General features: G+C 41.7%; 3 protein-coding genes across 3 annotated transcripts; 2 read left to right on the forward strand and 1 right to left on the reverse strand.

Moving 5' to 3' along the window:
* The first annotated feature begins 82 nt into the window (after positions 1 to 82).
* LOC135492734 (farnesyl pyrophosphate synthase-like) lies at positions 83 to 5,199 on the forward strand. The gene is made up of 7 exons (XM_064779341.1): positions 83 to 595; positions 951 to 1,106; positions 1,451 to 1,795; positions 1,943 to 2,104; positions 2,503 to 2,580; positions 3,119 to 3,253; positions 4,093 to 5,199. The coding sequence occupies exons 1-7, from the start codon at positions 218 to 220 to the stop codon at positions 4,291 to 4,293; spliced, it is 1,455 nt and encodes a 484-aa protein (XP_064635411.1). The 5' UTR covers positions 83 to 217; the 3' UTR covers positions 4,294 to 5,199.
* A 912-nt stretch (positions 5,200 to 6,111) lies between these two features.
* LOC135492452 (patatin-like phospholipase domain-containing protein 2) lies at positions 6,112 to 15,575 on the reverse strand. Its single transcript, XM_064778951.1, has 8 exons — positions 15,286 to 15,575; positions 13,297 to 13,529; positions 11,681 to 11,746; positions 10,911 to 11,178; positions 10,131 to 10,406; positions 9,760 to 9,889; positions 9,076 to 9,195; positions 6,112 to 8,910 (listed from the first exon to the last, which is right to left on the reverse strand). The coding sequence occupies exons 1-8, from the start codon at positions 15,443 to 15,445 to the stop codon at positions 8,097 to 8,099; spliced, it is 2,067 nt and encodes a 688-aa protein (XP_064635021.1). The 5' UTR covers positions 15,446 to 15,575; the 3' UTR covers positions 6,112 to 8,096.
* Positions 15,576 to 16,095: 520 nt separating this feature from the next.
* Positions 16,096 to 21,390, forward strand: LOC135492426 (protein saal1-like). Its single transcript, XM_064778911.1, has 10 exons — positions 16,096 to 16,226; positions 16,761 to 17,089; positions 17,565 to 17,644; positions 18,039 to 18,098; positions 18,431 to 18,546; positions 18,641 to 18,764; positions 19,178 to 19,260; positions 19,579 to 19,746; positions 20,012 to 20,400; positions 20,665 to 21,390. The coding sequence occupies exons 1-10, from the start codon at positions 16,211 to 16,213 to the stop codon at positions 20,860 to 20,862; spliced, it is 1,563 nt and encodes a 520-aa protein (XP_064634981.1). The 5' UTR covers positions 16,096 to 16,210; the 3' UTR covers positions 20,863 to 21,390.
* Positions 21,391 to 22,063: the final 673 nt, after the last annotated feature.

The raw sequence follows: 22,063 nt of genomic DNA on the forward strand, positions 1-22,063 counted from the left end.
TCCCCTTTCGTGACGTCAAATTCGGGGATTCCCTGCGTCCTTGTGCGACTCGCGGTTTGAGTGGAAATAATCAAAACTTGACCGTAACAACGAAATTATTTGGAAGAAAAAGTTGAAATGATCCATACAAATTCATGAAATTGTGTGAAATATAAAACAAATCTTCCCTCATAAAGTACATCAACTACTTCCTCGTGGCATACTGCATCAGAAATGTATGGCATTTGACCATGACAATGCGGTCATACGCCAAAAATACATGAGAATCCTATGTAAACATTTGGCAAATTTGGCTTTCAAAGGATCAGGTCGCTGGGGTCAAGGCCACTGTCGGGACTGTGCTGAGTGGTTCAATGTTCACAAACGTGATCTAATCTTACGTTCAGTAATCAGTCATTCGAGTTTGACAGCCAATCAGGACCTGTTCTTCCTGAGCAGACGATTGAAAGCACTCCATGTCCATGCTGGACAATCCTGGGTTGGTTTGAGTCAAGGGAAATCAGTAAAGACAAGCATTTCCTGGAGAAACTACTCGGTCACCCATCACTCTTTTTGCTGCATTCCACTTCCGGGTCATCTTCAAGTCCAACCACAGGTATTTATTGCATTGCTCCCCCCAAACTCTAGCCCATGGACCTCTCCGCCCATGGTGTATAGAAGACCTGCAGCTTTGCCCCTGGATTAGATTCTTTGACTTGTGCTATTGTCACAACCTAAGTCAACCCCCCCCCCCCCCCCCCCCCCCCAGAGCTCCATCTCTCAGGTCCCTCCTTGGGCCTCCTGCCTTGCACCCGCTTATTCTGATTCTTTGTAATAAGTAACAGTTTGTGGAGATCCCACCCGATGACACTCGACTTTCCATTGCTGCCATAACCTAATAGGATATATATTTTGATTTAGCAGTTTTAGAATTAATGGACCTTTCTAAATTTGAAACTGTTTTATTCCAGCCAGCCAGTATGTCAACTTCAAGCCCACCACCAAAAAAGTCGAAAAACTCTGAACTTGAGGAGTTTGATGTGGTCTTTCAAACCATTGTTGACGATTTGATCACGAAAGGTGCCAAGGATGCAGAGATTGGTGATGCTATGATCAGGTTCAGAGAAGTAAGTCATGGTCAGCTAGGTGTTCAGATGCATTTCTTATGCTGGGCCTAGAGCAGGGTTTTGCTAGTGGGGGGAGAGGGGGGTACAATCCCCTCGTTGTTAGGAAGAAGGGAGTATTGTACACACTTCTGCTGTCTGCTTACAGAAGTTTGTTTTACTCTTTACGATTTGGATATAAAAGTAGGTCGCTGTTACCTGGGATGACCACTGCATAAGCGTTTATTGTCGCGTGCAATTTAAATCACAGCAATTTAGATCACTCGTTTTGCTTTACTCTACATTCTCCACACAGACGTCCGCCTCATCACACTACCATTACTGCACGGAGTATGTTTACTTTCCAGGTTTTAGAATACAACGTGCCTCATGGGAAAAAGAACCGAGGCGTCTCGGTTGTGACGTCATATAAGTTTCTCGTCAACGGCGACCAGCAGACAAACAAGGACTTACTACGAGCCCGGGTGCTAGGATGGTGTGTCGAATTACTCCAGGCGTATTTTCTTGTTGCCGACGATATCATGGACCAATCGGTGACGAGGCGAGGGCGGCCATGTTGGTATAAGCGGGACGATGTTGGGACTATCGCCATAAATGACAGTTTTTATCTCGAATGTACTATCTATGCATTATTGAAAAAATACTTCCGTGATCAGTCATATTATGTTGATATCATGGATCTCTTTCATGAGGTAAGTGGGTCAGTGAAGGGGGGTTGAGGGATTGACTTGGCATATATGTATGCCCAGTGCCATAGACTAATTTTCCCAATAAAAGGATCAACGTGTAGTTAAATCTGATTCCGTATCCCTTAAAACCTTTTCCATCCTTTGTTACAGACGACAACTCAGACTGTGATCGGGCAGTCTCTAGATCTCACCACCGCCCCGTCGGCATCCGTCGACTTCTCAAAATTCTCCATGGAACGCTACAGCGCCATTGTCAAGTGGAAGACGGCGTTCTATTCGTTCTATCTCCCTGTCGCGTTGGCCATGTACATGGTAGGTACCTTGGGCAAGAGGCCCCTTATTTAAAGCTTAAAGGGACAATATAGGCAGCGGCTAGGCAGGCAAGATAAAGTTACACAAAGTTGCAAACGGGTCTCTCGCATCTCACAGTAAGTCGAAATGATTCACACTTGTACGAGGATTATATTTAGTGCTGAATCTGACATGACCCAGTGCCCTTACTCTGTATATTAGTCACCTGAAGATGGCCAAATTAGCCCCTCTGCTCCTGCCTATAGTCCTGCTAGTTGAGAGTGTGTCCTTGGTAGAGAGGTGTCAGCTAACAGAGGTACCACTGTAGTGCATGAGTAACCTCTATTTCTAATACAGTATCTCTCTTCGTTGCCATTCCTTCATGTGATACAAGCTGATTTTGCTATTTTATTTTCCAGGCTGGAGTAAATGACGCCGAGTCCCATACCAATGCCAAGTCCATTCTCCTTCAGATGGGTCACTTCTTTCAAGTCCAGGTACGTCTTTGGGAGTGACCATTTGTGAAATTTCCAAAAAAAAATTTACACCAAAATTTAGAATGACAACAATGGTACACCATCAGAAAGTGCAAATCAAGACCTTTCAAATGAATGGTCATGTCTGTTGACATTTTGGAAGAATTCGACCAAATTTTCTCAATCCAATAGACCGCTTTCCTTAATCAGAGTACTGGACGTGCTCGGGTTAAAAACATGTAAAAAATGTATCCTCCCTAAATTTCCAGGTAGTAACCAGTCGGGCAGGGCCACTGTTCTGCATGTTGTTGCTACTTCTGGCAATCTTTGCTGCACCCTGCTTTGTCCAAGACATATGGAGACATGTCCACCGCAGTTAGATTAACGAGTTCCCCCAGATTAAGCTGCGTCAATGCAAAATATTGGCTTGCAAACATCTGTGCATATCATTTCTGGTTTCATCAATGAACTCCCAGTTTGCTCTATCAATTGGTTTAACACCATTTTCAACTTGCAAGCTGAGCATTCGATGTCTGATATAATTATGCAATTTTTGCAGGATGATTATCTCGACTGCTATGGCGATCCAGCCGTAACCGGCAAGATCGGTACCGATATCGAAGACAACAAATGTGGCTGGTTGATCAACAAGGCATTGGAGCAAGCTAGTCCGCAACAGAAGAAAATATTAGAGGTAAGTTTGTTTTCATTTTGTCAGGTAGGTCACATTAATCAGCCTTGTACTGAGAGGCTTGTTCATGCCCTTGTCACGTCAAAACTTGATTACAATAATGGGCTACTATACGGATTGCCTAAAAAATCCCTTGTTCCTCTCCAACTGTTACAGAATCGAGCTGCGAAGCTGGTCAGTAGAAAACGGAAGCGTGAGCATATCACACCCGTGCTAAAAGAACTGCACTGGCTTCCGATTGAGGCACGGGTTCAGTTCAAGGTGCTACTTCACTGTTTCAAGGTGCTCCACGGACTGGCCCCTGGTTATCTTCATCTACCTCTCGCAGAAACTGTTCGTCATACGAGGTCCTCATCTAGTGTCAGGTTGCTAGCAAAACGCACCAGGACCTCGTATGGCGACAGAGCCTTTTCTGCATGTGCCCCCTTCCTATGGAACCAGCTCCCCCCTGAAATCAAATCAATCCAAAGTACCAATATTTTCTCCTTCAAGCGTCAGCTGAAGGCATGGCTATTCCGTGGAGCTTTTTGAGGAGTAGCGCCTTGAACACGTTTTTTCACGGTGGTAAGGCGCTCTATATAAATTTTACATTACATTACATTGAGTTACACATAGTCGCCAATAGGGGTCCCTTATATCTCACAGTGCGACGAAACTATTCATGTTGAATTCTCACTGCCTTGGATTCAACCCAGGTCCCTCACGGTCCACACCAGCAAGAATTTATCACGTTCTTTACTTATTCTTGAAACTAGTCGCCAAGAAACTACCAATTTAACCCCCCACTCTTGCCTATAGCCCCCTTAAGATGAACTTAAATCGGTCGTCTTCTCAATTTTCAGGAAAACTATGCCCAGCACGATCCAGCAAAGGTGAAAAAAGTGAAGGAAATTTTCAAGGAATTAAAGGTTGAGGAGGCTTATCATGCATATGAAGAATCAAGTTACAAAGAATTAATGGACTCGATAGAAAAATTTAGCCTCAATCTGCCAAAGGAAATGTTTACAGCGTTTGCTGATAAGATTTACAAGCGACAGAAATAGGACCAACAGATTAATTTTTAGTTTCTTCAAATTTGAGTTTTCATAAAAGAACGTGTTTAGTATGAATGGTCAAACAGTAAACATGTAATGCTTTCCGGTTACAACTTGTGACAAAGTCACTACTGTAAGCTGAAAAAATTTTCGCAGGGATTTTATTTTCGCATGTTTTTGTGAATAACTGACATTTGCAAAAAACATTTTTTTTGCTTGGAAAAAGTGAAAGAAGTTTCATAATCCACCAAAATCACAAAAAAGATTTTCTCGGAAAATTGGCTTTCGTTTCAGTGGCTGCTTGAAAAGCTCAAATAAAATGCCTTCTATTCAGCAAGAACCTAGACTACTATTGTAGCATATTAGTCTGTTGGTAAGGGTTTGAAGCAGAGAAATAAATAGTGGAATAGCATAGAATTCGTACCAACAACTTTATTATCAAGATGCTCCACCGACCAGTTCGTGACGTGTATGTAGTTACACCATATATGTATAGGCGGCGCCATACACCACAACTATAATGTAGGTTGCTACAGTATAGCGAATCAGAACTCGGGACACGAGCTGCTCGGAATTTAGGATTTTGATTCTCTGGGGTGATCTATATCAGAAAATGTGAATAAATGACAGAACTCTCTTTATCAGCTTTTAAAATAGTTGAAAACGTGATGTCTTGATATGGCGCTGGGCTTTCAATTATGTTGATTACCGTGTTTCTGTATAAAGGGCGGTCTTTAGATGCATGTATACTCTTTTACAAACTGTCTTATACTTTCGGATGGATATATATTATGTTGCGCCATCTAAACGAAAACTGACTGCCAACTGTGCTTTGACTTAAGGACATTTCTCCTTTATTGCAGCTCATTCCTTCTAATTTAAACAGAATAAAGGTAATATATATCAATCTGGGAACGTGTGATTTTCTTACAAATGTTTAATGCAGTTGTGTCTGTTGACAACATACTTAAAAGTGCCCTTGGTTGTCCTCAACTGTCCTGGAGGTCAGGTCCCTCTGTTGTCTTGACCTCGACCGTTCTGGCACTCAATACTCTCAGCTGTCCTGGAGCACCATGCCCTCTGTTGTCCTCGACCATATGGAGCTCGATGCCTTCCATTGTCCTCAACCATATGGAGATCAATGCCCTCGGTTGTCTGACTGTCCTGGAGCTCGGTGTCCTTGATTGTCCGCGATCATCTTGGACATTGATGTCCAGGGTTGTCTTCAACTTTCCTAGAGCTCAATGCCTTCTGTTGTCCTCGACCATATGGAGCTCAATACCCTCTGTTGTCTGACTGTCCTGGAGCTCAGTTGTCCGCGATCATCCTGGACATTGATGTCCTGGGTTGTCTTCAACTTTCCTAGAGTTCGATGCCTTCTGTTGACCTCACCCGTCCTGGAGCTCAGTGCCCTTGATTGTCCTCAACCGTCCTGGAGCTCGATGTCCCCAACTGTCCTAGACACAAGGAACATCAGTTAAAGTCTCATTCATAGGACAGTAAGGAGTCCAGCGCATGCTACTCGTATGACTTGGAGATCGAGCATTGTGCCGCTCGCAAGCACTCTTGTCTTCAGCTTTCCCCAGCATAAACACCAGCAACAAGGAACCCGAATTTCACGTCATTCATAAGATGTGAAGAGCCAGGGATTTCAGTTCCTTGAAAGCCGATTTCTGAGGGATAAGTTTGAACCTCAACTTCTTTGAGGATATCGTCATGTAAAACAACTTTGGCTGAGACCCTGATTGTAGGGGCTATACTTTGTACCATAGCTATAATTGTACCCCTTTCCCTTACTAGGGAATATATTAAAAGAACTGAAGAACACAAGGCATATACATTGTATTTACTATTTACACAGCACATAAGATAGACATCGAGGTTAAAATCTACAAGTTGAAGAGTGGTTTATTGCGTGAACAGTCATTCAATTCTAGTCGAAGAGTGGTTTATAGAGTGGTTATTTACAAAAACACATAAAAGGTGATGAATTTCAAAACTAAAACTACATTGAAATGGGGTGTCGTTCGCTTTCAACAGCAATTCCAATTCTAATGTAGATTATCATTTTATACCAACCCAAGTGGTTATCAGGTTATACTGGAGTCACCAAAACCACGGAGTCCAAAAAGAGGCCTAATGCACTTTACATTAAAACAATGATACATTGCAACAAATGAATTTATTTTTAAGAACTGTTAGCTCTTATCAATGATTGTCACTTGCAAACCCTGTGAAATCCAACACCATGCTAAATCAAAGGATTTTTGATCGCAAATAAATAATTATAACACTATTTACAACTGTAGCACAATTTATACTGGAGAATGTCGACCTCGACAAAAATAAAAGATAATCTCTGAATCTTTCCTTGTTTAGAATTCATGTAAAAAAAACAAACCTAACCCATTTGTGAATCATTCTATTTACATTATTTACATTTTTAAATATCACTAAGTTTTTCCTGAGTTCTTTAACAAAATAAAATTGCAACAAAAGGAATGGGGCTCACCTTTGGGCCAACGTGACCATTATACAGGGTGGTACCAAAAAAGGACAAAATTATTTCCACCAACCTCAGACTAAATGCACTAATGCAGTATCACTGAGTGAAGAATCTTTCTCGGAGACCAGGACATTGCAGATCAGTCAAGTAACTTTTGATCGGGAGCCAATTCCATGAAGCAGAGTTGGGAGTAATTTGAGGTGAAATAGGAACTCATTTGAACAATTGTAAAATTACGGTACCATGACTTCGCTATACACACAATTGGAAATTTTCAAATTCAACCTAATTTTCAATTTTTTGAAAGAAGGAGGCCTTTAACACTCTAATAGCCTTTGTCAGATAGATCTGGCCAAAGATCTTGTAACTGGGAACAGTAATATGGAAACACACTACAATATATGATGTAGATATTGATACGTGGATATTGATGAATACATGGGTATTGATGAATACGTGGATATTGATGAATACGTGGATATTGCTAAATACGTGGATGTCGATAAATCCATAGTTACTGACCATGAACCCCTGTTGAGGAAAACTAACACAACCCACCTCTAATCCAGTGAAATCAATCAAATTACTGTAAACCCAAAAATATTCGCGGCCATTTAACTTTGATTTTGTGAAATTGCATCTTTCACATACATATAAATCGGCGTTTTCACAACAACGCGACAATATTTCAATTAGATTTTCTTTTTCGCAGTCGTATATTTTTGCGATTATCTACAAACGCAATATAAAACTAAAAGGCACGCGTATATTATTTGCGTTTACAGTAGTCTAAATCTACTATAAACCGGTTTCCTTTTAAGCTTGAAGTTTTGATAAACACATCCTTTCTGATCAGTGGGCCCTTTCCTCATAAGACTGCATATCTGGCCAACGGTACTTGGCTGACCTCTTGTCACTAAACTGTAATAGTGTGATCACAAATAGTAATGTTACACAGCCCTGGGCAGCCGGTGTCATAGTTGACCAATGTCATAGTTGACAATGTCATAGTTGACAATGTCATAGTTGACCAATGTCATAGTTGACCAATGTCATAGTTGGTCAATGTGATAGTTGACCAATGTCATAGTTGACACCGTGAAAGAGCAATGGTTAGGCCCACCCGAGGATAATCTAGTGTTGTGAAACACCACTATCTTTTGGTAAATGTGATCTGATCGCATTCCTGAAATCAACAAGTACTTTCGATCAGAAGGATATGAAAGACATTTTACTCCTGCGATAAAAGTTCAGCACCTGACAGAGTCAAGAGACACAATTTCAAGAGACCTTAACTCGAGAGACCTTAACATCCAGGAACTCCAAACAAAGACTCACTGGCCGGTGTCTGCGTCAACTCCTCATAATCGAAATCCATAAAGTCCTCACCAAAATGATTGTCGTCTATCTCCTTCTCATCGTCCCACTGAAGATCAAGAGACGACGTCAAAGCAGACGCTCGGTCATCATCCACTTCAAAGTTATCAACGCGGCAGAATGAGTTCGCTTCCAACTGATCTCGCTCATATGAGTGACCATCGAAATTGTCTCGGCCATTTTTCAATCGATTGACATCGTCCATGTCCGCATCGATATTTGGCCTATCAACCAATGGACTAACAACATTAACCGGTTTTGGTAACTGGTTTAGACTAGTCAGAGACGCGGCGCGACTTGAACACGAAGACAAAGACGGTTTAACAGCACATATTTCCGTCATTTTCATGGTATTATTCTCGTCGAGGTAATAAAACGACATAACCGTGTCCATCTCCTCGACGCGCTCTAAATAAGTTTCAAACGCGTCATAACCTTGTGCACAGTGCGTTGCTCTTTTGCTCCTGGTCGCGTGACCTTGCGAATCCACACTCGGCGAAGAATCGACGTCCTCGACTGTCGCAGTGATATTGACGTCATGTCCCGCCCGATGTTCCTCCATTACCTGCTGCTCCAACTGATGTAAACATTCCAGCGGCGATTTCGCCTCCGTTTTCAAGTCCATGGCAAATCCCAGGTTGACATTCCTGACCTTTGACCTGTTGACTAGTACTCCAGCAGCCTTGTCACGCTCAAGTTCTTGATTGAATTCCATCTCGGTGATGTTTAACTCGCAAGTGAATCTGGAAAAGAAGCAGATGGTATGTTTTAGATTCAAGAATCTTGACCTCGATTCCTTAGTCTGATATCAACAGTGGCAGAGCCAACTTCATTCTTTGGTCTATCTTGAAACCTTTCAGTAAACCTCAAGAATAGCCCTTCAATCGGACACTTGAATCCTTACTGACCTGGCACTATAACTTTTGCGCTTGCTGGTCAGGTATTTGAGCAATACGCGGACAGCGTGTGGCAGCTCGCCGATGACCCATTTAGCATCAGTCGTCATGTGAGGTAGATAGGAATAGAACCTGAAAATGAATCAAGGAAAACATGAAGAATACAACAGATGATGATATCCATACAACTTCCGATAGTTTGACATCGGAAAAGACTGAGAAATTTTGGCCAATGATGCCAATTCCTCTTCTTTGTATATGTACCACTCTTGAGATACTAGTGTATTTTGAATGTCACTACGGTCGAATGTTAATCATCATTGGAGAGCACGAAGGAATTAATTGCACTTGATAGTTTTTGTCTTCTAGCCTTCGGTTAGGGACGAGGTACAAGAAATTGCTGGTATACGTCTCATTATCAGTCAAAGTAATGGTAAACGACTTGCTCAAGGTCACAAGAGAAGTAGTGTCAGTGCCTGGTATCAGCTACTACCGGACTACTCAACTTCTCTGACTCAAGTAAGTCAAACTGAGGATGGCATCACCAGGAGAAAGACAGGGGGAGCTCTATGTGCCTCACGTTCTATGTGTCCCGGGTTCTATGCATCCAAGGCCTGGGGACACATAGAACCACACTTGATTTGGAGGACTCACAGACCCTAGGATGCGTACGGATGACCACCGAAAGATTCTTACCTTTTTGTGACGTTGACTAATATATCGAAAGGTAGCACGGATGGTGACATCATCAGGGCCAGGATTCTGTACACACGGTGATTGTAAACGTTGGCCATGAGACTGTTCCTAACACATGCATCGTGCAGCTCTGAAAAACAAAAGAGTTTTGGGTTTAAAATACAGTAGAACCCCTCTATTGAGGACACCCTGGTCAATGGGCCTGCCTTCCAGATGCATTAGCCTAAAAGAACCAGGAGCTATCAATGAGGTCTTAACTAGGGCAAGAAGGTCTGTGGCTCAATGTTACGAGAGAGTTTGTCTATTTGAATGGCGCAACCCCCATCACTTGCATTCCTCAACAACAATTTAGTTAAAAATTGAACACTCACTGTTCATGACAATATCAGGCGGACTATCTAGCAACGCGACTTGCTGACGTCGCCGACATTCATGACAATCATCATCGGCATAGCAGACGTCTCTTTCAATCGTCCCATCCACCATTTCCTCGACCTCGTGCGCATCATCTGATTCCATTGCACAAGCCCCGTCTAATTCTAGTGACGAGTCGACTTGATCTGTTTCACTCTCACACTCGGAGACAAGCCGTCCCTCCTGATGGATGCTGGATGTGATACTCAGGTGATTGACACAAGAGATGAGATCTGAAGAGAAGAAGTCGATGAACCCTTTAAAATCGCTCGTACAATGCAACAGTTACTCACTTAGAACAAAGTTTAGATTCATGATAGTTTCATTTTGACCTGACAAGTTGATTCTTCTGCCTTCAGATCATTGTGATCTTGTCATATCCTCCAGGTTTGAACCAAGCTAGAGGTGGCTTGGCCACTGTGACCCAGGCCCAGGCCAAAGGTATCTGCTGTTGCCCAAATGACTGTCGTGGAAAACAAGCTCCGTTGGAGTCTGCAGTTGATACATAGAGGGAGACTTAGTCTTTTCTATCAGTCTTTCTATCATCGCTGCAACCCACGGATTCAAACTCAGGCAAAAGTAACTTCATTTTGCTGGAAAGTAACTCAACCTGCAAAGAACTTGTAAAGACATGAGCCCAAAGTTACGATTTCGACAAAAATTGCCGAAATCATTCCCTCCAAAACTGGCTTTGCCACAGATCGATGTAAGCTCTATGCTAGATAATGAATACATACTGTTTCTTTGCAAGAAGTTGAGCGCGTCATCGAAACCCTGCCGACACATCTGGCTCAGGATTTCCGGATGCGGTGGGAACAAGATCCGCGTCATCCGATACAGATTCCGTGTCGAGCACTGGATGCTGGTATTGGCAAGATTGAAATAGAGGAAGCTCGCTGACATATCGCGTGGACAGATGTCGCTTTCTCCCGCCCAGGGTGAGACGGTGATGGTGTTGTCATTGAGGATCGGTATGTTGTCGCTGAGGCCACCATCGACATACCGCTGGAACAGAATGGAAGAAAATAAGATCCTAACATCGCAAACAAAAAAATCTCATAGCCAATGGTTTACACTGTTGGGTAACACCAAAAATATACAAGCGAGCCGAAAATAAACATCTCAACCAACATTTAAAGCTTTTCTCAATCTGTGTGTCTCATGGGTATAGCCCATTGGCCTCAGTTCTGCAAAATTCCACCAGAGTCCAGCACCAGTTGGCATGTACATGTAATTACCTCGCCTTATACATTTTTGCTAAAACACAATATTGGCCCAGGATTCGACTCCGCAGAGAACACAGACTCTTTATCTCGCTGTGCAAGGATGAGATAGGTGGAATTGGAGAATATATGGCAGATGTCACAGATACAACTAAGATGTTACGACTGATTGTGACATTGTCTCTGAAATATGCTACTCCTCGATCGTCTTGTGTGAGTTGGAGTTGACGACCTATGCACCAGATGGAGCCACCGGCCATAAGGCAAGTTTTGTCGGTACTTACTGCTCCTCTGTACGTGGGTGGAATCAGGCCGCTGTAGAAGGGGATGAAAGCACTGCACATCAACGCCTGGAATGGGAACGTGGAGTCTATCATATGCATACATATCGACCCCCCTCAAGGCATTGCAAATGCCATGTACTTATTTAAAAAACTTTTTGTCAAACTTGTTATTGTGGGGGGGGGGGGGGGGGTGGGAAGGGCCTAGGGAAATTTTCCTCTTTCTTGATGATATGAGGAAGCAGACACAGCCGGCATTAATGCGCAGTTGATAATTTCAGAAACCACCGGGCAGACGGTTATCAGTCTAGTCATTATCTTAGTCATAAGTCTAATCTTATTTTGAAGCGGAAAGGACACTTTTGACCTGAGGTCAACTGCAGTATTAAAACTGACCTTAGATGTTACTTAAAATAGCATCCAGGATGGTGTTTATCAGACATGTTTACCAGACTTCTCATCTAAAGTCCAGGTGCATGCTTGAAGATAAATTTAATTTGGTCAGAATGGCCTACCGGTAGTTTCATTATGTATCATGCCACAACCAAGATTGTAAAGTATTTGATGTGACCACCTTCTAACTGGCAAATAGGGGAGCTCTATCGAACAGCTTTCTTAAGGGTCCCTAGACGTTCCCAACCATAACATATCAAAAATTGTCTACAGCTCTCTTAAAATTAATCATATAAATTCAGTCCCTCCCCCTTCCAAACGTATGAAGGAGGGTTAGGAAAAGTGTGGGACGTCAGAATTTGAGATGGTCGGTGAGGTTCAGCTGGTCCAATACGCATGTCAGAAGAATGAGGACCAACTGATTCACGTTGTCTGACATGTGAAAAATATGATTCAAAATGCTGTAAGGACTGTTCAAAGTGCACACAAACAATAAATCGCATCAATCGGGCTAAGCAAAGAATTTGTATTTATTTTTGATAGCGAGATAATTATGTATAGGCCTCTTGACCTCGATTTTGTAAAACACGAGACATCACTCAGCGACTTTCTCCTACTGGATCTGTGAATGCATTTTATCAATGTCAAACTGAACTTTGTTCTTCTGTTGTAGTGATGACCGATGACTGTCACCTCCTTAAAGGGTAACTCGTGTCAAATTTCACCATATAATGTTTTAGCTGTTTTTGACAAATGACTACGTCACTTTCTCATAAATCTGTAAGGTTTTCGAATCGAAATGCACATTTTCTAGAAATTGATGGTTTAATCCCGCCCGGACGGCTCGCTTCGATGCCGTTTTCGTTGATGATGTCACAACATGAACATTTTCGCGGTCGCGGTGGTTTACATTCAGCGATTTTATAATAAATCTAATCAAAAATGGAAAATTTGAGCTTTACATTTGTGATCAACAATTAAAAACGGACGTATTTTCCGCAAAGTTGTAAATCACATCATAGTATAACTTTAAAAGCTAACCCTCTCACACACGAAATCACCAATAAGGGTCTCTCACAATATATCAAAATTGCTCAAACTTGCACAGGGTATAATTTTCTGTCTCATGACCCCGTCCCTCAACTTTGCCTATTTGCCACATGAAGACCACCAGTTTTACCCAGCAGCTCATGCCTGTAATCCCCCTATAAAATCAGCTTGCTCACCTGAATAAGGTCTTGTCTTGACTCGTATTCAGATACAACCAGATTCTTCCGGTCGCTAACACGTGTGAGCGATATATGGAGACGACCGCTGCACATCTTGTGGGCGTCGGGCGGCAAGATACTCTCAATACCATCTTGGAGTATCTGGGCGATGTTGAAGCTCGGATGGAATGGGCCGAGAGCTCGGGAGCGGGCCTTGGTCGCTATGTGGAGGACGAAGGTCGTACACTCACCTGTAACAAAAGGTCAAAGGTCAAATGGTAACTCCTTTTTGAATAAGCAGGATACTACATTTCACAAAAAAATCATTTTTTTTCTATCAGTGATACTACTAACACCTATTGAGCAACTGGGACCACCCCAGAACTCCAAATGAAATAATTTATTTTTGTAGGTCTGTCCCCGATTTCTAACCCCAAGGAACCAAACACCAATAGATCTGCATTGTCATTTCCTGTCCCACATGTATTGTCAAGTAGACATTTAATCCATACATGCTACTTATGCAATACATTATGTAATCAAGTTGAATAATGAAATCTTAAATGAAATCTTTGCTTTGGTTGACAACAGAGGTTTATTTGAGATTTTATTTGTAACAGGTGAATTGAAAGACTGCCAACTGGCAGGATTAAGAAATTTTTTAACAGATTTGCCATCATGGATCGATTTTCTTACAGGGCAACATTTTAATATTATTGATCCAACCAAAAGAAATAACTAACATACTGCACATAAAAAAACCTTAACCTCATTCATTTGCGGCTTCTGTATTGATGTGTGTTTCAACTTAAAATACTGATTGCATATCAAGAATGACGACTTAAAAGTGCATCTGGTTTTTTTGACAAAACCGATATCAAATACCTGATTAAGAATTTAGGTGGCCTGATTAATGGCCCTAAAATGTCATGAAACAATAGGTATAACTGTGTCGTGACACTTAATTCCAGCATGTTCTAAAAGCGTGACACAACCTTATATTACGAGATACTCCCAACCTTATGGAAGGCCATCGAACTATAAATCGAAGGGAGAATATTAAAAAAAGAATAGATCAGTCAGATGACGGAAGTTGAAAATTCTTATGCATGTTTAGATAACATGATATAGGACTGCGTAACTCTTAACAGTGCCGAAACTTGACTTTTGGACTGGAATTTAAGTCCAAGACTGAGAAAAATTTGGATTTTACAACAGATTTAACTGTCGTTATCAATGAGAAGGAACTCTTCAAGGCTACTAATAAGAATCAAGTTCCAAACTGAGAAAAAAATGGTGGAATATCTTTAGGCTTTTAATTCATACTGTCTAACAAAACACTTCAACAGCGGACGACGTTGGTTGGTCCAAAGCCCAAGGACTGCGATATTTTGCCCACCTGTTTATAGTACTGCTGTTGGCTGAACCTGATAGTCATACGTATATATATATTCGGCTAAACTTTAGAATTACCGATCGGATGTTCCTCCGCACTATATAAGTTGTGAATCGGTTTAAAGGGTTAGGGTTAGGGTTAGGCTACTTGTTCATTATTCGGTATTCATTCGCCCCTTAGACCTATACTTCCGATCGGGAATTCTAAAGTCGTTCCATATATTCTATTCCTGAATGACTTAATAGCAGATGTGCTGCCCCCCCCCCCCCCCCCCCCGCCCTCAAGGTCTCTCATATAAAAATGTTAATGAGCTCTCTACGGTCAGCCTGTTATAACAGTGAGTACAGTAAGTACAACTTAAAATTAGGAAAAGGGATTAGGCCCTAGTCACTGGTCAAGGAAATAGAAGGTACTCATGCACTTATTATTACCCAGTTACCCAGTGACCTACTTACTGACTTATTTCATGGCAACATGCCAAACCCCATTTGTACAGAATCAAACGGGCAGAAATACATCATCATCAGAGTACATTTAATTAGTAAAAATAGACAATCATGACAAAATTAAAGAAGAATGTATAATTTGAGAAACTGACACGATTAACTTACCCAAACAGACATCTGTCAGGAGACAAGCCGCAGCAAGTGCACCAGCACTGGCACCAGAAATCTTCCCTTTCGACAAGTGGGGAGCATATTCCCTGATACAACTTGCCACCCCAACGTGGTAAATCCCCAGAAATCCGCACCCCGCAAACGATAAATTCATGTCCCAAGTGATGCCCCAAACACTGATGAACGAAATTACATAACGGAGCTTGACATCTGACCACTCACTTGAAGAGAAAACAGTAATTAGAAAGGGGCTAACGTGGCCTGACTGAACACGTTGTTGTGTAATGGGGGTTTGTTTTGGTATCGCGTGACCCAACCTTCTTTACGTCATTAGAATCGGACACTCTGATTGGTTTAGACGTAATTGCAGTGTCAATTGATTCATCAATATAATTTCGCAATTCGACAAATTGTAGCTGAGCGCTGCATTTCAACAGATGTTGGATTGATTTTTACAACTAGTCTGGTTGCTACTAAAATATCAAAAGCTGAATAAATTCAAAATAGAGAAAACAGTGAAAAACTAGATTTAATTTATGCCAAGCCAAACCTCTTGAATTGGCCAATCACGATGTCTGTGTATTCCTTGAGTTAGTCTTATTTGTTTACTACAGTTTGACAAGTGAAACAGTTTTTTTTATTTATTCTCATGGTGATACATGATTAAATTACCCAAAATGAAACATTATATCAATGCACAGTACTGCATTAGTTTTATTTCATATAAGTTATGTTTTTCATCATATTAGTTCACAATTATCTAATAATGTCACCAGCGTGAGAGACCATAAACTAAGATGTCAGCGCCCATGTGAGGAAACATTTTTCATGTTTTCCTGAAGTTTTCAATGTTTTTATCAAAATACGTGTCGGTACACTTGTAACTTCTGTATCTCGTACCGTCTGGCAAACTTGCAGAATGGCTGACAGTGATGGTAAGATTTAATTTGCCTTATTTTGACCAAAAACAAAGGTTTCAGTGCATGAGGTGTCCGAACTCCAGCTCTGCCCTACCACTGCAAGTGTGATCCAGGGCATCTTCTGAGGTGGTTGTTCGGCTACCCTGCATGTATGTGTTTGAAGACAATTGCAAGTATTATAGAACTAGACTACATTGACGACAAATAGCAAGTGAAAGCATCTTCATCTGCCAAGTTATACAATGCATGCAGGCAGACTTTAGGTTGAGAGTGAGACATTGTAATTTGTATGCAGGCCATTGTTGAGAATTTGGGGTCGTGGACATCAACGAGTAGTGACCAGTACCATTCCATGTCATGATGTCACTATTCCCCTACCCTCAGCTTTGAAAGAATGGGTTCTGTTTCATGTGACTCTCTTTACAAGTGCTGGTGTTTCTATCTTTGCTTCCTCTTCTTCTCCATTTGGAATTTTGTTGGGTGCACGCTAGACAGTCGGTCCGTTTTCAGTATGAATCTTTGAAATGATTTGTTTTTCTCGACTTTCAGAATCATGTGACCGTAACCCTTCCCCACCCAAGGAACTTATGACCAATGCGGACCTGATCCATGCTGACAATATTGGTGACACAGTCTTCAGCAAACACTGGCTGTTTACAACTCTGATGAAACTGATCGAGGAGGTTGACAAACACGAAGAAAAAACTGATGAAGAGCAATCTGAGTTTGGTTTCGATGTTGATGAAGATTTGCAAAATGAGCTTTGTAAATTATGGGATATGTCGATGAACAGCGATGTCAGCAAGTTCTTGCAGGAATTCAAGGCCGTTGATATTCTGACAAGTCTGATAGTGAAGTCTCGTGCACCAAGAGTAACGGTGAGTTTCAAAACTGAATTCTTGATTGCTTTTCTTCTCATTCAATGCATTATTATGCAACTATCAATACGTGTCTTCACCCTCCTCCATGTTGTCTCCCCTTGCCAAGGACTTGTAAATGCATACGACCTTAGCAAGTGTTCTTTCGGATAGTGACACTGACATAGTACACAATATGCGACTCCAAAGACATCGACTTTTTGTCTCAACCATATGGTAACAATGCAACAAGATTTCACCAATTGGCTGAAAAATTAACCCTTACATGCCTAAACTGACACATTTACAGCGTCTTTGTGTCCTTGGCTTGAAAAGGGGGGGTGCAAGGCGCGCATTGATTCTAGCATTGGAACGTTTTGAAAGTGGACAAGTCTTGAAATTGCTCCCCAGTACTAAAGTTGATCTTAGTCTTTCGCTTACTTTTAACTCATGAATTTGTTTTCTAGTTATTTGATGACTTCTTTCATGGTTTTAGGAAATTGTTATCGGTATCCTTGGCAACATGGCCTGCAATGAAGAGATTTGTAAAGACATGACCAGGAATCAAAAGTTCATGTAAGTCAAGACCTGGTTTTTGAACTACTAATTGCAAAGGCCAATGGTCACACGAGTCTTCTTCTTCTAAGAGTTTTTCTTATTGATTTTCTTTTAGCTATACGACAGAACCGGGCTTATGTCTCTACTAAACCTGGCTGTCGTCTCATGTTCCTCCCTCTCTCCCTAGAGCTTTGTCTCCATTGCTGCAACGTTCAGCTCAGTGGCCAGTCTGTCGGTGAACAAGTGTGGGCAGCTCTGGTGTCTGATCTGGAGCAAAGGCAACAGGCTACACGAGAGAATAGTACAGACGGATTGGCCTTTGAGACAGGCAGATATTGTTTGAAAACAGTTGCAGAGATGAAAATGAAATCGTTTCAGCCACACTGACTTCATATGCAACTTGTATTTTCAGAGATGTTGCACTTTTTCTCCTTGAGAATCCGGACACAGAGACACTGCTGGAAACAACGAGGTGAGTTACATTTCCTTTCCGAAATATTGAGAAAAGGAAGTTGCTGTGTTGATCAGGATGAACAATATCAGAAAGAAAGTAAATGATGTCATTATATACTTTCTTTCGGAGAGATTGGAAGTCTGTGCGAAAGGACCACTTTCCAAAACATCCTCGATACCAGGCTGTCGTATCCTCGTCCCCTTGCACATGTTACATCAGCTCGATTGTTAGTGCCCGAGGTTTAGGATGTTACAGAATTGGCTTACAAGCATTTGTTGGTTGTGACTATGTCTTCAGAAGCCTGTCTTCCAATGAGACATCTCAAATTCTTTGTTGATCTCTTTTTCCAGGTTGCTGTTCACATGTGTGTCCTCAAGCGAGTCGCGTGCAGTTTGGACGGCGGCCATCAAAGCCGATGAGAAAACCTTCACAAATATAAAGTTTATCTTATCAAGCTCAACCAACAGTAAGTTTTGTCATGGATTATGGAACGTTTCTTTTCATGAAGAAGCTTGTGAAATCTGTCTACTGTAGTCACCCGATATCCTTTTCGATTTCAGCTGATTTGTTGAAGAACACGGGGGAGCTACTTGACAAACTGCTCGATGTGGATGAGACATTCTGCAGCCTGTGGGGCAAGGAGGACCTCGTCTTTGCAATTCAGGAGGCTATGAAACAAATTGGGTACGTGGCAATGTTTAAAACTTAAATTATAAAGCATGCTTCTCGAAGTGCCATTTGACCTTTGATTTAACAGCAGAACCTCTCTGTAAGGGTACCTATGCGCCTGACAAGTGCTGTTCTTCATAGTGAGGTGTCCTGATTAGAGAGGTCAGATTGAATGGCACAAAACTGTTTGGGTCCAAAACTGGTGTCCTTATCAGGGAGGGTGTCCCCAATAGTGAGGGTTTCCTCAATAGAGAGGTGTCCACTAAGGGGTTCCAATGTACCACGTGTTACATTCTTATTCCCTGTAGCTAGATCAAGTTCCAGGCGACATACCACTCGCATGACAAACATTTGATGGTCTACCGTATTGGGACAACTAACATGGGCTCACGAATTGTCTCATTTTCGTTTCCTGTCTTTTGCTTCAGGTACCGTGTGTGTGACGCGCTCGACACGTATCTCCACATCTATCAACTTCTGTCGACGACACAAGAGGGCGTCGCCGCACTCAGTAAGTATCATCGTTATCGTCATCATCGAGATCTAATTTTTGCAATCATCTGTAAATGCCAAACAAACAACACAAAAATTAAAGGCACGCAAAAAATATTTGTTTACCGTAAACACGGCTGGGTTTTGGAATGGTATTTTTTGAGATGCAGAGATGGACTAATGCTGTCAGGATTCACATCCATATTCAAAGCGCAAACAAGCAATATAAATCGCAGCTACCAGTGATCTCTTGTCGGCGGGTAGAACCTGGAAAAGCGCTATATTAGTTAATCATGTTATATAGTATTGATATATTTATTTGTTTTTATCCGATCAGTTGCCAACTGCGATGACGTGTTTGCATCACTGATGCGTTTCCTGGTGAATATCTGTGAAGACGAGATCCTTGGTTTAGAGGGCAGAGAAGGAAGCCTCGCATCGGCTATTTCTGTCCTCAACGTCCTCGGCATGGTAGATTGTGATAAGTTTTCACTCGTTAGCGAAGGTAAGACATTTGTTAGAACTCTAGTTAGCAACAAAGGGATATGCCATTTATGATTACTGGTGGTCCAGGAAAATAGAAATGCAGCTATTCTCAACGCCGTAGTGCTATTAGTTATTATGCATACAAATTTGCTGAAACTTGGTATTCATAGTACTTGTATATATGTCTACACAATACATTGTTGAAATTTATATTCAGTGTGTATTTAGACAAGGCCACAGAGATTCGAATATTAACATTTGTCTTGGTTCCCGTTATCTTCCAGATCACCATTTCATGAGATGTTTACTGAAAATCCTCGAGGCCCTATACCCTCGTATCGAAGCAAAGCGGAAGTTGAAAGACCAAAGTAGCGCCACGCAGCGAAATAGAGACACGTCGTCAAATTGTGGGGACGGCCATATAGAAAATGGTCATGATTCAAAAAGTGCGGAAACAAATCAAATGGAATATAATGTAAACAATGTGTCAAAGTCCGTGGATAAAACAACTGAGTCGGTTCCTTCCAGTTCCCAGGGCAATTCAAATTCAGACCCGTTGCAGGAGCTGACCTTTGACCATGTGACCTCTGATTTTCTTTATAGTATTATTCAGGGCTTCTTGGTGGATATCGTCAAAATGTTGCAGTCGATGTGCCTTTGTTCGCAAGAGCAGGTGAGTGCTGCCATATTTTGTGAGATTTGTGTGTTTCTGCAGGACAGCTCGGTAGCAGGCGTTGTTCCTGTGTTCTACTTGAAATGCTGTCTTATAAAAGTCACACTGAAGTGAAATCTACTTTAGTTCTTAATGCATAAATGAGAGTTTTCTCTGTATTGCGTGGGGGATTGTATTCAGGGAGTCTGAACCAACATAACCATGGTGGGCGTTGAGGACGTTGGTCTGGCCGTGTTAACGATGTCTTTTTTATATTCGTTCCAGAATTCTGACGAGACGACTGCCCCAGCCATACTGCACTACCTAGACGATGACTGTCCTCGGGGGCGAATACACACAATGCTCAGAACATTGGAAGAGGCTGAAAAAGGGCAGGAAACTGACTTTATCAAAATCACACGTGATCTTGCCAGGAAATATGATTTGAACAGACTCAGTGACATTGAGGAGGATGATAGATGAATTCAGCTAGATTCTTTTTTACCGGATGTGTTCATTTAAGGAATTTACTCTGCAATGGCGGGCCTGAATTAATTCAACATCGGGAGGGTGGACCTACAATGTGGGTCTGAAATATCAGGCACATTGGCCAAATGTTTGCAGCAGAATTTGAGCTCCACCTGACGTGTTCAATTTCAGTACTACTCCGACACCCAGCAGTGCTGTGTAAATTTCAATTCTATCAAACCTGAAATTTAACCAGTTCGCTCAAAACAGAAAAAATCTGTTCGGCCATGGCTCCGTTTTGTCAAATCCAACACAGCAGGTGCATCTTGACCGTGCCAGAAATGCATTTTGGAATTCATGCGCGGCATCTAACGTCGTGATTGAGAGTATTGAAAGTGGAAACATTTTGCAGTCGACATTTTGAGAGACGCTGCGCTACGACGGGGTACGCACCTTACAGTATTGGTTGGGGAATGAAGGGGGAGAAGCATGAGACTTTGTATATTTCTACAAATGGTGTAAATGTTTCTAAAAATTGTAAATAAAATGTTTTGTAGAATTGCTTTGTTTTATTGTTCAGTCGATGTGTGGGGTCTCTTGTGAGGTTGTTGGTTGACTGCCAGTCTCGCCACAAGTGGGGTCAAATCTGAAAAGTAAGCAACGCTGACAGTGGTTTAATCGCTTATTCGGTGAAAGGGCGATCGAGAAGCATCTGGCAAACTTCCCATTTTACGATCCGTTGAGTATTTGGCGGACCAGGCGACTCTGTCCGAATGGAGGCCAGAGTCCTCTATTAAAACGTGTACATTACGTGTACATTGTTGTGCATAGGTTTTGGTAAAAAAAGTACTCATTGGACCAATCAATCTGCACAAAATTTTATATGTGTCAAGAAGAACCCTTTGCCAATAGCATGATAAAGTTTTAAAAAATTCCAATACCGATTGCCTGAGAAAAAAAGATTTCTGTACACCATATCCATCAAAACGTCACTGGCGCATTGATATGGCCCTGTCAAAGTACAAGTTCTAAACTGACCAGTGAGACCACATTTTCTTAAATATATTATCAAAAAGCATATTTCTGTGATGGCCTGACTCTGTAGATTAAGAATCAACCACAGATTGAGAATTAATTCCACTTTGGTCCATCCCAGCCATGTATTTACCACAACTTGACATTTTGATAAGCTCTATGTGACTGTGCCACACTTCCG

Source organism: Lineus longissimus, chromosome 8 (assembly GCF_910592395.1).
Source record: "Lineus longissimus chromosome 8, tnLinLong1.2, whole genome shotgun sequence".
NCBI lineage: Eukaryota > Metazoa > Nemertea > Pilidiophora > Heteronemertea > Lineidae > Lineus > Lineus longissimus.

Bases quoted from the DNA above. Each gene is read 5' to 3' on its own strand.
- LOC135492426 (XM_064778911.1), top strand. The intron at 19,747-20,011 runs GTAAGACATTTG...GTTATCTTCCAG, and splicing joins GTTTTCACTCGTTAGCGAAG to ATCACCATTTCATGAGATGT. The intron at 20,401-20,664 runs GTGAGTGCTGCC...TATTCGTTCCAG, and splicing joins GCCTTTGTTCGCAAGAGCAG to AATTCTGACGAGACGACTGC.
- LOC135492452 (XM_064778951.1), bottom strand. From the start codon at position 15,445: ATGAATTTATCGTTTGCGGGGTGCGGATTTCTGGGGATTTACCACGTT. The intron at 13,530-15,285 runs GTAAGTTAATCG...CTTTTGTTACAG, and splicing joins CCTGACAGATGTCTGTTTGG to GTGAGTGTACGACCTTCGTC. The intron at 10,407-10,910 runs GTATGTATTCAT...TCTTCTCTTCAG, and splicing joins CAACTTCTTGCAAAGAAACA to ATCTCATCTCTTGTGTCAAT.
- LOC135492734 (XM_064779341.1), top strand. From the start codon at position 218: ATGGCATTTGACCATGACAATGCGGTCATACGCCAAAAATACATGAGA. The intron at 596-950 runs GTATTTATTGCA...GTTTTATTCCAG, and splicing joins ATCTTCAAGTCCAACCACAG to CCAGCCAGTATGTCAACTTC. The intron at 3,254-4,092 runs GTAAGTTTGTTT...CTCAATTTTCAG, and splicing joins AACAGAAGAAAATATTAGAG to GAAAACTATGCCCAGCACGA.